Source organism: Barbatula barbatula (genome assembly GCF_947034865.1).
Source record: "Barbatula barbatula genome assembly, chromosome: 9".
Taxonomy (NCBI): Eukaryota; Metazoa; Chordata; class Actinopteri; order Cypriniformes; family Nemacheilidae; genus Barbatula; species Barbatula barbatula.
In genome coordinates, this window is record NC_136772.1 from 8,754,938 (window position 1) to 8,770,236 (window position 15,299).

Here is a 15,299-nt window from a genome sequence, read left to right on the forward strand (position 1 = left end):
GGCGAAAAGTAAGTACTCGGCACTACATCAATAGAAAGCATAAATGCTTAGTGTTTATACTGACGGATTAAAATACATGCATGTCGTGCGGCTTATTCAGACAGAAGCCAGACACGGGCACACACCCACACGTCTGTCAAATCTAATCATTACGGTGTAATTGCAGAAAAAGGAAACTATCTTTCAAACTGTTTAACAGACTTCAAATTGCATTTATTCCACAACGTGCATGCAGCTATAACAGTTTCCTGTCTTTGATTGATGCATTCTGGTCCTGTTAACTTTCGAATTCATAAACGTAACTTTAATTCAAAAACAGACCCGCTTCAGTTTCTCAAACAGAGGCCTTCTAATTAAAATTATTGTAACTCTGACAAATTCTAGACATAGTCGCTACTTAACTGCTTTGTCAGGCCCCGCGCTCCCAACCTGAATACAGATTCTCCACCTGCCCGCCATTCCGTATTGTTCAAACTTTTCCAACATACACCTATTTCCCCAGTGGGAAGCAGGTGGTGTGTGGAGGTGTTTACGGAGAGAGTCTAACTGACAGCTGGCGGGAGGAGACTCAAACAGCTGCAAACGAGTGGAAAAAAGAGGAAGAGAAAGAGAGAGAGGGAGAGAGAAGGCAAACAGCTCTAATACCCTCAGGGTTGTCAGCTCCAATCCCCCAATCCACAATGCTTTTAACCAAGCAAACAGAGGAAAAACTGTTGCCGTCTCGAGACATCAGAATCTTCGACCGAACCCAGCGATCTCGGGCTGATTCCGTAGGCTTGAAATGGATCTCAGAGGCTCGGAAGAAGAGACACACACGAGGGTGAAAGCATCTGACCAGCTTAATTAAATGGTGTTCATCTTGTAACAATAAAAAATAAACAGTGTTGGGGGTGAAATACAATGGGGTGAATTTATTAACATTCACCCAAAAAATACTATTTTAAGCTAACAATGATGTACATTAATGGTGCTACAATTAAAATTATTTCAAATGAAATTTTGGCTTTTTTAAGATCTAATGTATTTGTAAAATACATCCAAAATTGTAAAATAAAAAGTGAACACCCCCCAATGTAATAAGAAACACATTTCAAAATAAGGTTGTTTGCGGAGCCCAACATAAAAATCAACAAGATCAGCTTTTACCGCTTTGTTTGGTTCTGCCAAGGTTACAGGAGACCCATTCCAAATTTCCTTGGGCAAAAGGGGTACGGGGGGGACGGGGTTAGTGGTGGTGTTGAGTGTTGCACGAAAACCGATGTCATGCAGATAAATCACTCGTGCAGATCAAAAGACGAATCAACGGCAAAAGACAAAAGATGCTGACGAGCAGAGAACAATGGAGAATGTGAGATGTGGGGATCACTGCAGACGGCTACAGGGATCCAGCTGTAAAGAGCAGAGTGTGGCTACGCCGGTGAAGTTAACAGAGCGCTTCTGGTCAAACCTGCGAGAGCCCTGCACGCTTTTGTCGAAATAAGTAGAGGGAAGTACTTTGCAATACACCAATGCATTTAGCGCTTCAGCCACACAAACAAATAAACATGAAATGCATCATTTGTTTGGGACCTGTGAGAGCCTTCTGTGAACACAACAGACAAGGAGGCAGTGTGACGCTCTGCCGGTGAACATCAGGCACTAATCACACAGTCATTCACATTCACCACTAAAAGAAGTAACATATCACTTTTATGGTCTGTACTGTCCTGCCATTAACAGCTGGAGAAAAAGACAAGGCCATATGAGCACAACCTTGAAATGAAATGCCTTCCATGTTAACCACATTCAGAGGTAATTATCTATAACAATACATTGACTAACGTATTTTATACAGTTAGTGTGACGCAAGCATCATTCACTTCAAGTGTAAGAAAGAAATGCAAACTAGTTTAATCAAAATAGGGCTGAGATGGGTCAGTCCATTTCCCTAATAGATTTAGATAGAGGGTCAGAGACACTTTTAGGTGTCCACCGGTGTATTTGCATGAACGCAAATATATACGCTTCTGGGTCGCAGCATGGTATAAATAGCCGTCCTATTCTAAACAGCAGTTATTCAGAACAACTACAATGATGAAATTAAAGGGGGGACGTAAGGGGGACAAGTTCCTTTAGTCACAACAAAGGAAGGAAATCCCACTTAGATTTGTTCTTTCTCTCTCTCTTCCACCTTTACAGGGTGTATCGGAGAACAAACAGTGCCTGAAGCTGACAGCCACCTGCAATGCATTCCCCACACCACCCCCCATTAAAGTCCTTCACAGAAATCAGAATTTAATAAATCACCCTGGAGTCTGACAGAGTTTATCTCGAGGGGTTGCTTTGACTCGGGAGGAGCGAGCAGACAGACAAAGCCTAGGACGATAAGACTTGGAAATTAAATACAGTTAGCCGTTTAAAACAAAGGCTGGAATTTGTCTCAAGCCGCTACGTAAAGACCCATTTTCTTGTTTCAGAAGGGACAGAATGTCATTCGTTTCCGTTTGACCGCATTTAACCTCATTTGAATGCTTACTGTCAACAAATCTCTCTTTTGCAGATATGTTTAAGAGCTTTCATTCAGGCCTGAAGTTGACGTCCTTTTTTATTAAGGCACGGCATATAAATCATGGTCATCTTACACACGCACATCTCAATCTGAGATCTTGCTTCCTTTAATACGCATGACAGGTGCGACACGAGTCATCGCTTAAGGAAGGGAGAGAGTAATGTGAGCGTGTTTTATCTACTTGCGCGCACAGATATCCTCACTTAACGTGTTGAATCGCACAGATTACTTACAGCGACGTGCGAGATATGTTCACAGAGCTAACATTAAAAATAAAGTGTGATTCTGGCACTTTTAGCATGACTGAAAAAAACTATGACTGTGTTTAAAATATATATAAACATGTTTTACATCGAGAATGAAGTCTAAACAACACTTCAAGTTTAAGGGCATGTCAACCAACCGTCTCAGATAGCATATCAATGGCACAGGAAGTGTGTAATGTGTTTTTCAGATACACCAACTCTAATGAAGGAGGTGTGTTTGAGATTCATTTTGAGCATTATACCCTGTTTTTAACACTCCAGGGTCCCGGAATTTAAGAGCAGACGATGGGAACGGGGTAAACTGCAGACCACGCCTAATCTGTCCTGACTTGGCCCGCGCCACCGATGGCCCGGCCGGCTATCTGTTTCTCAAACTGATGCCTTCCTGCTGGGCCGGCGCGGCTGGAAAGCTGTCAGCATTTTGCCCTTTCTGGGGCACTGCGCTATCTCTGCCCGCACCAGTCCAGCGTGGCCTGTTGAAAAGACCTGTCACAGCATTGCGAGTCTCTGACATTCCTATTGGCTTGACCCTGACCCTTTGAGAAGCATACTTTTAATTATCCTGTCTCAAATCTCCTTCCACGGCAGAACTGAATATACATATCAGAGCCAAGACAGCTATTCTTTTATGTCCACGTATAAGAACCCCTACTCAGAGCCGTATGACCCTTGGAATAATAGTAGAGTGTTTGGAATGTGACTGTGAGACTAGCAAGGGCCACAGCTGTGGAAGAGGTTTCTTTATCAGGGGAAAATTACATAATGTCCTAACTACTATGAGCCGTTTCCAGCACAACAAGACAATGCCGGAATGCCTGAATGATAAAAACAGAAGACATAAATATGATGCATTGTTTTAGCTGGCCTCCTCGATATCCTCCAATTAAACGGCCTTGTCAATGATAGGAGCGTAAAGACGATTTTGATCCGTGTAATCATATCTGCGGGCTTGCTTTTGTATCGCATTCCTTTTCTGACATTTGAAAGGTCAAGAGTGAGGGGACATTTGATAACTGCACAATCCTCATACTCAATTTTACAACCCTTAATCTGTATTCTTGGAATTGGCAATAGTGCATTTCATCTTCGGGGGGAGCTAAGAGATGAGGAAACTGTGTCCAAACGAAATGTATAATTCAGAACAGAACTATGTAAAAACAGAAATATAATAATTCACTATAATAAAACTTGTGCTTGATTGATTTTCTTTCTTAAACCTTTCTATTCTTAGCATGCCATAAATTATTTATTTTATTCAAACATAAACTTTATAAAACAAAGACTTACAAATATATCGTATGAGAATAAGTTAAATTACATTATCACGAATTGTCCTTAAATGAGTTATACTTTTTTATATTTATAATAAACATCTACAATAACCTTTTAGAAACAATAATTATTCAATTATTTTAATCTTACCTGGGGCTTGAAGTCTGTCGCAGACTGAAAAACTGCAATGCATGTGTTTCCATTGTTGCGTTTTGATCCAAGGCAAGCAAGCATTTTCAGTTAATTGTTATGAAAGTCGAGTACCACTTTTGCGAGGTGGATGGTGGGATTAATTATTAAAGTGGATTACTCACTGACGCTGGTCGCGAGTATCGAAAAGTTTCTTTGAACAAATGTGGATATGCTTCCGCTTGAGGTGTCATCAAAGCAGCACAGCGTAGTGCAAACCTTAGCGTCATGATCAAACCTCTGTATATAGCAGAGTCGTGCACATTAAAATTTTCGTGACTGAGCAAATTAAAAAAATAATTTGATAATGAATATGGATATGGATATAATGTAAAAAAATATTCTTTAGATAAAGAATATCTGTAGTACATAAAAAATTTATACATAATACATATACTGTATAAGCCATCAGCTATTCATCGTTTTCAAATACGTTGGGTCTATATCCGTACATGAGGGATCCAAAACTCGAGTTACTGAATGACCCCAGAAAAACAACAGTTTTCAAAATGACCTGAAGTTAAAGAGACATAGATAAAGTGTGTTAGTTCCTGTTGTTGTTTTGTCAGATCATTGACCCACACCGCTCTATGTGCGGCATACGCGGCCTTCCACTGTACACATAGCACGGCTTTCCCCATCCCTCCTCGACAGGACGGTCTTTCCCATTAAATAAGTCCTATTCCACTTAATGGCAACCTTGGGAGATCGGCAGCGCTTGAAAGCACTTACACTTAACACTTTGTAGTCAGAGAAAACGTTTTTTTGATCTGCTCGTGTCATTTAATCATCCGTATTCTACCGAGCTACTCAGAAACAATTTTGCAGGATATTAACTTCTGGCTAAACCCTGCTAGTGCCATTTGTGGTTCCACTCAACCAGTGGTCCCGTGGGGGCTGAAGCCTTCCTCGCAGCTGTAATGAGCTTTACTGAGCGGAATAAAATAGTTAATAGAAAGGTAAGATCAAAAAATGCATGAATCATGAAATATTTGCAAGATCCCGATAAAGAGTTCCATGAAAGTCGCTCTGGTAAAGCAGACCATTGTTGGACAGCCTCGGCAGCACGAGAGACAGTTTAGTAGGTTATTGAATGGGTATACCATACATCCTTCGTGTATAAAGTTACTTAAGTGCCTGCCTGCAGGGAGAACCATGTCAAATCGCATTGAAAATAACTTTAAGGAGCAAATTGAATGCATTAGTTTAAAGGGAGGTGATGTCTATAGGGACTGCTGACACATAATACTAAATTATCCTAGACAAAATATATTGAGCAAAAGAAAATTGATTCAGTATTCTCTCAAACGAAAAGAAAAAAACGTTTTGTCTGGTGGTGAGAAAACGTACTTATTACTTGGCTGGCATCAGTGAAATACACAGACAGGCAGTGCCATCCCATGAAAACCATTTTTGTTCCATTACAAAAAACTAGGTCATCCTCTCATAATTGTCAATCATGCAATAAATCTTTCTGCGCCGCAAATGAATACTGCACTGGGAATGAAACAAAGCTTATTGGCATGCGATGTCAGCTTGACTTAATTCATTCTCCTTTTCAGCTGAGCCTATTCATATGTGAAGTTTACGGACATCACACTGCCTGTTTCACAGTGGAATAATAGATGTGGACGGACACATTATGCTGGGAATGTTGTATTAGCACAGCGTAAGCTGTCTGCATGGAGACACAGCTCACAACAGAGTTTAATGTGAGACCGGATCCAAAACCAGAATAAATTATCTCTCATATAAACCACAATTCTCTCCCGAGCACATTAAATGTAAATATGTAAATGTATGTACAGTCATGAACCCACTGCGCTTCTCAAAGAGCTCGAACAGGAAAACAAGCTGCAGAACTTCCGAGGGAATCGTTTTCTATGAATCATGTTTGTGACATCATGTTTTAAGATAAATCCACAACTCAATAAAAGAATGTAAGCTTTTCTTGGAGTAAAAGACAACAAACAGGCCCCGGGGGATAAGATCTATTAAATAGCACAAGCTTTTATCAGAGATAAACAGAGATATATTCTCTGAACTTTTTCTTGGAAAAGAAGACCTTTCTAGTTTAGAGATTAAAAAAATATACTGTTCTCAAACCATGCAAAGAAAAGCATGCGATCAAAAGTCAAATATTTTAATATGAACACAGACAATTTCTAAATAGATTTTTGCAAACAAATTCAGAGCTACACATTTTTTTTTCTTTATTTGTAAAATGTATTTACTGTTAATTTAAAGAGAAAAACTGAAACAACCAAGAACGCTATAAAGTCTTTTTTTAGCTAAAAAAGAGCGATCTCTGACAAATACTGTTTTCCTCTGTAGTCTGATCTGTGTTTCCTACTATGTAATTGTGTCTTGCATCTTTCCTCTACCTCACAAAAGCTTGAAAACAATATATGTGTCTGCCGCAGCTCTGGGCTCACCATTTACCTTCTCCTGCCAGGTGTCGTCGGTTTACAAATATCTGATTGGACAGACTGCAGTGGTACGCCTCCAGCAGACGAGTTGGGTGTCATGTCTCTCCGGAGCAAACTGTCAGTCTTTTAGAAGAAAGTAATAATAGCTGGGTGCCACAGCTTGCTATGGAGGGGATATTTTTTAAAGAAACCCTAGCAAGACTTTGACATTTGAGTCTGAAGTAGAAACTCAAGCAGCGCATCATAGAAAGAGTTTTCAGAATAGCTGTCTCATTGGAGCAATGTGAGAGCCTTTGGATTGCTTTCAAAGGAAAAACACCTTTGTTTGCTGATAATGAAATACAGGGCAGCTATTGGGGGGGGGGGGGGGGTTCAGAGAGTATGAGATGTTGTTGTTAGGGAAATGCCTACAGTACACTACAAGTTTGTTGTATGACAATGTTGGCCTTCAGTTTGCATTCCTCTGCAATAACATGATAGAGCTACACTGTCGAAGCACAAGGTCTGTTACAGTAACAGTTTGCTTTACTTTCAGAAACAGATGGAAAGGTTCGTTTCATATTTATGGACATTTTAGAGGAAACACAAAGTAAGGCATATTCAACAAAAGTTAACTTTTGTCAAACTGTAAAAAATACAATCCCACCAAAAGCAATGATAACGTTGTGAAAATATTGAGGAAGATGCTTATGGGGCCTGCCTCAAAATAGAGGGAGAACAACAAGACACAAAACACAACAAGCAACCGCTTCAGCTTGATGCAACATATGGGATCCTCAGTGGCCACGAGCGCCAATATTTGGGCTTTCTATTATAATTCAATTTTGCTAAATTGACTTGATAGGCTTCTGTGCGGTCCATGAGGATTCAGGCTTCATAAGAGAGGCCCGCTTTGTCAAAGACTCGTCAGAGAGCACATTCTTTGAGGTCTGATAGAGTTCCATTCTATTCTCAAGTGTCATTAGCTGTGGGCCAGGTAAAGATTAGATAACAATCAGAACTTATGAGATACTTTTGGAGGTGTTAGAAGTCTTGCTCAGAGAGGAACGTGGATGAAAAAAAAGTGTAATATCCTCTTTTCTCTCATTCCACGGAATGATAAAATTGAACGTCTTTCGTTGTTTTGGTGCTACATATTGAAGCGTAAAGCAAGAAATGTAAATGTATTTCTGAAGAAAAGATAAGATTAAGAATATTTCTTTGACATTTTTATACATTTTCTGAATATATAATTCATTTTCAGAATTTTAAAAGTAGTCTTATTGAAGGTACTTTAATAAAAGAAATCACTATTGCACAAGAGCTTGAAGTGAATTCAATGGAGAATGCTATTTATTTTGTCCTAAGAAAAGAGTCTTAGGCACTCCAGAACCATTTGTTATTCTTTAATAGACTCATTGAGCTCTCATTGCGCTATAAAGTGTTTCTTGTTGTGACCTAAATGAAAACAGCCTCCAGACCATACTGGTCACCTGTCCTTCACTGCACTCTCGCCAACCCTGCTGATTGGCTTCTACCGCACCTGCACTTCAAACTCAAACATCCAGCTTTTGCTGTATTTTTCAAAACCACAACGCTCGTAAACATCCATCATTGCATTCTTTCTTTGTTATAACAGAGTAAATATCACTCGTCCAGGGTAGATTTCCCATCATTCTCTTTAATCACAGGAGAGCTGGAAAAAAAGAGGCCATTAAGTTCAAACAGCAGAGATATTTTCACGATAACACGGAAATAGTTTATATAGGAGGAGATTCGTCACTGGATAGTATCTTGAAACCCAGGGGGGAAAAACAAGAAAAGGACATTTCTGGAATCCTGTATGAAATTGCTTCCCTGAAGTATTCTTTTCTTCCTGTCAGCTTCGACGTGAAAATGAAGCCAGGGAAAATTAACTCCTGATACGGCTACGCTGAATTAGACAGTGAAAAAAAATCACTTTTTAAGGATTCTGGCCTTGTCATTTTCAATTTTCTGCTCTTTGGACATGCTTGTATTCAGATTCCCGAACATCTACTCGGCATATCAATCCTAATTAGACAATCTGCGTCCGCGAAGGATGAGAGCGGAGTTATTTGCATAATTTAATCATAAATACTCAGTGATACATATTTCCGAATGCATTTGTACAATCATCTTTTTATCCTCAGGGCAAAATAATTAATATGATTAGGCAATAATTCTTTAAAAAAAGGCAGGAAAATAGCAAAACCAGAAAGTAGACTGTCTTTTTAAACTCCAGCTTTGGGCTATATGAAAAATTAATTAATTTCTGGAGAAAATCAATTTCTTTATGTGAACATATTAGACAGAGCCAAGCTAAGGCCTGAAATCGCTCTCCAATCAAGAAATCTCATCTGCTCTCTCTAACTTGTGTCAGTTGTGGTTAACATCCCTGTGCGGGCATCAGTGATCTGCACACGGCTTCCTAAATATGCTGTAATGTGGAGGGGATGGTGGCTAAAGACGTGACAGAGAGCCTGTAACACATCGCTCTTCTACCGGCAATCTGTCTCAGGTGCAGCTACAGAGCGGCTAGTGTCCCGGTCCTGTCTTGTTTAATGCAGCTGGTGCTCTGAAAAAAGAAATATGCAAATCATTTGACACGCTTACATTTGCTTGTTTGATTTGAGGCTGATTGATGACTCACGCCGTCACACGGTTTGGTCACTGCAACCTGTTCTGAGAATCATGAATATCGGCTATTATCTCAATTAGAATAACGTTAAGTTGTACCACATGATGCGAAATTCGATGAAATATGAAGGTCAAATGTTATAAAGAGATTCAAGGCTTGCATGTGCTGTTACCGTAAGGGCTTTAACAGTGTAAGCGTACAATGCAGTACATTAAAGACCACAAACTGTTCTCCACGCAAACAACCATAAAAAAGACAATCGATAGCATCCGCTGGATTCCAAACACAAATGATCAACAGAACTACTGCATGTAGATTTGGTACAAGCATTTCTGTCCAAGAAACTGAGCAATGAGGTTTTTTCAAAGTGTTTAAAATAAACTCGACTATATCTAGAGATGTCAAGCATCATGATTTTATCCGCATCACATTCATATCAAACTCAGCATGGCTCTTTTTGTCCTCTCGCACACAGGCGACGGATGCCAAGCGCACGGGTTAATTTGAACACACGTGGCTAATCCCATCAAGCAAAGCACCAATGACTCACGACGACAAGAGTATGATAAAAAGCGATGGTTTGTCCGTTTCATTTTTGATCTATCGAAAACATGCAAAGGATATAAAATCACACATATGATTTCTAAGAAAGTGGTACAATAAATCTGTGATTTTAAAAAACCTTTAAACATGCATCCACCACCCCCCCATGCCCCCCCCCCCCCAACTCTTTCATCCTAATCAGCATCTGTCTCTCTGTTTTTTGAAGTTATTATCGCCCCAGCTCCCTCTTGGATGTGGTTGCTGGGTGACGGGTATCTTAGCACCCACTCTGACTGGGAATGATTTGAATTCGATCCAAAGATTTCCCATGAGTACCTGTAAACACATCCGTGCCTTGTCGAAAACAAATATATCAGAAGAGCACTGCAAAGAAAGCGAGAGGAGGAGAAAAAAGTGTGATAAAATCTGCCACTGTGTGTTAAGACGCACCCCAGAGTGCTAAACAAAATAATGACGCTTCTCCGTAAATATGCCAGTTTGTACCGTACACAAACAAAAATACGTTGTTGAACGTGATGCTCTTGCGGATGAAGGATACAATCCGAAAAGAAATGAGAAAAATAGAAATTAAATCATTATTGGTTTAATAAGCAAATTCTTAAAGTCATTAAGCAGCCAAAACGACACAGACATCTGCATTACATTAATAAAGCATATCATTTAATATACTGTAACCTAAAAAAGGAAATTAAAAATGTAAATTAAGTCACAAACATTTTTTTAAGTTCCACTAACAAAAGTCATTTTTGAAAGTTAAACAAGGCATCCCTAAGGCAACAAATGCATCTTACCCTGTTTTTTTACAGCAAACAGTTATACAAAATTAATAAATAAATAAACATTAATATGCATCTCATCTATTTAACCTTAAATGGCTGCAAATGGCTGTCAATTCACTGCTGCATGGCATGGGCCATACCCAACCTGACAAACCCTCTGATATAACAGCTGCCTCAGCATCTACCTGTAGTCCAACCACCCTGATGTTTCAAAAACCTTTCCTTAGAGTTCAAGTGTTACCAGGTGGCAAGAGCCATACCGTCCCACACGGACAAAACTGAAAGGAAAACAAGTAGCTGAAGTACTGCTTCTTACACAGCAGAGTCATAATTCTGAAAGCAGAGAGATTACATCCCTGTATCTTTCCAGCAGCAGAAGGCGCGCGCATTAATCTGAGCCGAGGGTCCTCGGGAGAACAAGGGGGTACCAGCGGAACATGTCCTCGTGTGGAGGGGGAACGGGCGATTCACAGGGACTTCTTTCAAAGTGAGCGGACAAAGATGTAAGGCCGCTGTTATCCCGTAGCAAAGAGGATTATTAACACTGGACCGCACACTGGAAAAGTGCCTAAAGTGCCGCGCTGTACATATCCAAGAAAAAGATTCATGTGTCGAGGGATGTAACATTATCACCCTTGAGAGATACCACTGTATCATAAATAAATAAATGTGGCCGTTTTAGGTAAAGGAGTTTCTTTTATGTTCAACATCTAAGCACACAAAGGCCCACCTAGCGCAAGAGTTATGACTTAGCGGCCTGACCTTCCCCGTACAGAGAACCAAAACAGATGTAGATACATTAAATCCACACTGTAAATAAGAGCCGGTCCCGCCTGTTTGTTTGTGCTCGGCAGATACCTTTGTCCATACAAATGATGTAATCCTCCAAATGGGAAGCAGACATGGAGGAGGTGATTGATTTCAGCATAACACCAGCAGTACCAGGTGCTTTCACAGACAATTACAGGCCCCTCTACAGTATGCACCAGTAATAGGCCAGCACTTTAGCGTCATTAAAGCAATGGGTAGCACTGCATTATCCTTTAACCCCATCACTGACCACTCTCCCTCACAGCCCCGGAGTTCAAACCACACACTCGATCACCTGAGGACCCTGGGACGGTCAGCACGGGGAGGGGGAACCGGACAAAGTACAGACACAGGCCCAGAAGGGGCTTGCCGAGAGACCATGGACAGATCGCTCTATTAGTACTGCTACTAGATAAACACACACACACTGTCCAGTCGTACTGCCACAGAGGAATATTTGCATATTTGCATTTGCAATATTTTCATCAGATAAATTATCAAGTTAATATGTTGATAAATGTTAAAATATAAAAAATATCTGTTGAAATTCAAGAGATGTAATTGTATTATAAAACTGAAGTATGACAAATAGAACTGCTTCACATGAAAACATGGAAAATCTTAATTAAGAAAAGGTTTAAAAAAATATGTTTTATTCCATATTCTAAATATTTTAAAGTAGCAACAACAGAGATGCATTTGGGAATTATAAAAACAACTGCGTACGAGTGTTTCCTGTAGTTTATTTCTTAAGTTCAGAGCATTGTTACTTTGTGGAAAACAATTCCGTCTTAAAATGCTACTTAGTGACATCTGCAAAAAATAAATTCAAGATCACAGGCTCAAATCCAAAAAGATTTATTTCTAAAGTCAAAGTATTCACAAATCTGATCAAAATAAGTCAACTAATTTAGACTTTTTGATTATAGTGATGTTAATAAACAACTTTAGTTCTCAGTTTTTGTGGGTTTGAAGTTCCTCATAATGTGGCAAAAAATATTTAGCATTGTTCAACACTCATATTGTTGCATACTGTACAGGGCGTCCTATGTGTTCAGGCTAACTGTCAACATCCTGACATTTTTAAATTAGCTTACTTTTTCGAGTAATTATTGGACCTGTTCACTTGATCACTAAAGGGTGACATTAAAGTTTCAGGGCGAATTATTCACCGATGTTACAAGCAGTAATTGTTTCCTGTGTGATTTTGTTCCTTCAAGCACTGTATCACTGTCATTAAGTATACAAGCACTTATTGACTATGATTTGATTTTTCCCCAGAGCAAGAAAAAAGTAGCAGGAGATTTATGCCTAGAAAGACGACTAACACACACGAGAGAACATTTACAATGATATTTTCTGACAAGCATGCTGCATATGTAAGCAAACTTAGACTAAACAAAATGAACAGACATCTATTTAAAGAAATATTTATCTTGTAACCTCATTATGATCATACTATTGTTTCTAAAACGCTCAAATACAGATTCTTAAATTATTATAATTTTTATAATAGTAAGCTCTCACACTCTGAATACACTTGTGTATGATTATTAATATATTTTAATCAACATTTAGCCACATTAATTCTTGTAATTATTACTTACAAAGTACTTACAAAGAAAGAAAACCTTATATTTAGTATAAACCTGAAATAATATGTTCATGTTTACCTACTAATAAAGTTGCAGAAAGTTCACTACGTCTTTGTCTTTTAACTTGTGGTTAATTATTTTAATCGTCAAATTAGCAGAATAAACTTTCAACGCTTTTTTAAAAATTATTAAAATTATTATTATTATTTTTTTAAGTTTCTATTTTTCTATTTGTTCATGAATAACTAGATGCCGGCAATGCAGGATTCTATAGATAAATATAAACAATTTAAAAATGTCATGTGCCGACTCGAACTGGGTCAACTGCAAAGTAATTACACTGTGGATATTAGTTCTTAACGTAGTAACGCTAACGTAAAGTGTAACCAACATTTCCACTTCATTTCATTACTAACTCGCAACAAATTCAACCAATTCAAAGAGCCGTGGGTGTTCTTCTCTCACCTGGCATTAGTGCAGTCGTTGTAGAGGGTCTCGAAGTCCTTTCTGGAGATGAGTTTGCAGCGGTTTACCCCGGGCTGGATGGCTCCCAGACCCCGCAGGATGCGGACCTGCTCCACGTTACACACCACCGGAGTGATCTCCAGCCGCTTGAGTTTGGTGTAGACGGTGTGCAGTCCTCCGACCAAGTGTTTGAGAAACAGGTCAAACGCCTGGGGCAGGCAGATGAGCTCGTGTCCGTCCACCGTGAAAGAGGCCACCTTGGCACCCCTGAGCTCCACCATCCTGCATTCATTATTCTGCGGGGTATTTTCAACAGGGGATGGAGTAGAGTACACGGGCTTTCCGGGCAGAGGGATGCTGGCGCTGGCGTTGATCAGATCCGATCGGAACAGATTCTGGCTCCCCGACTGAGAGGGAGATGCTGAAGTGCCCGAAGGCGAGGATGATGATGCTGCGATCGCGGAGGACGATGATGACGCTGATGAAGATGATGAAGAAGTTGAGATCGGACACGGCTGGACCAGAGACGGCGGGGGAATCAGAGCAGCCGGTACGGCCATGGTGTTCTTCACCTATAAAATAAGTTCAGTTTGAAACGAGAGCCGGTTCGCAAAAGTAACGCAAAGAAGAGGAAATCCACCGGAGTGCGCTCCGCCGATGCGCGAACGGATGGTGAGAGGTGCCGTACAGAAATTAGGGCTCTACGTAAGATTGAGAGAGAATGACAGGAAGAAAATGAGCAGAAAAGTGTGGCTCTGCTCTGTGGATGAGTTGTTGTTGTCACAAGGTACAGAGAGGGAGGAGCCACTATCAGCCCTTTGAAACGGAGACATGCGGAGTCTAATGCGACCCTAGAGCGCGACTATCAGTGCAACTATATATACACAGAACATTTCCAGAATTTACTTCACTGCCATATTGCACGCTACATTGCCCTTCTTCTATATCAAACTATACACTTTATTGCGTTCAACACGTTTCTTTATTTCATTTTTATGCGGTAGAGCCTTTTTGCGGATAGAATGGATGCTCCGTTAACATTATAGATAATGCATACAGCAGTAATACATTTACAATAAACAAGTTTTCTACAACATTTATTAACGTTGAGAAATATGCAATTCTTAATTTTTATATTTCAAGTGTAATGACAAAAATGATGTAGAAATGAAAAGTAAAAAAGATCATTAAATGCTGTGAAAAAATAGTTCATTTTCAAAACATAAAAATTGTGTTAATAACAATACAGTGTATTCTAAAAACGTTTAAAGTTCAACAAATTACAATTAAGCCAGATAATAAGCAAATACATCTTTAAACAACAAACTTTTTAAAACTTCACAATTACATATTCGTAATATTTCAGAATGTTAATAATTTGATGTAAATTAGTCAATGAGCTGTTGCGCTTTATATAATGTAATGTTAATTGTCATACTGGACTGATATGCTTAACTTCCATTAAAGTAAATTCAGAAATTACAGAAGATATTACAAGACATTTTGGAGTATTGATGTATTTTAAAAATCAACTAAATTCAGTGCCAAATTAAGCTAAATAGGTTTATCTCTGTACACTGGATTTAACCTTCATCTTTGCACTCTTCAAACAACAGCAAATTCTAACATACGAAAAGTTGTAACCCTGTGTGTTTTCTAATTGATCTTTCCTTACAAACACTGTCAGAACAAGTCTTGTTTTTGGAGTTTAAAAAGTCTAAGTATAGTTAGTCAGATCCGATGT

The 15,299-nt window shown here is 39.3% G+C and overlaps 1 protein-coding gene across 6 annotated transcripts in view; it reads right to left on the reverse strand.

The window, feature by feature from the left end:
• The window catches only part of dachd (dachshund d), a 99,674-nt gene extending 85,335 nt beyond the window's left edge, over positions 1 to 14,339 (reverse strand). For 4 of the 6 annotated variants that reach the window (XM_079463495.1, XM_079463496.1, XM_079463499.1 and 1 more), the window contains exon 1: positions 13,556 to 14,194. In XM_079463495.1, coding sequence (XP_079319621.1) covers positions 13,556 to 14,115 — 560 coding nt within the window. In that variant the 5' untranslated portion in view covers positions 14,116 to 14,194. Of the gene's footprint in view, positions 1 to 13,555 lie in introns of all 6 variants that reach the window. The other 2 variants (XM_079463494.1, XM_079463498.1) reach the window with 2 other exon arrangements.
• Between the last annotated feature and the right edge of the window lie 960 nt (positions 14,340 to 15,299).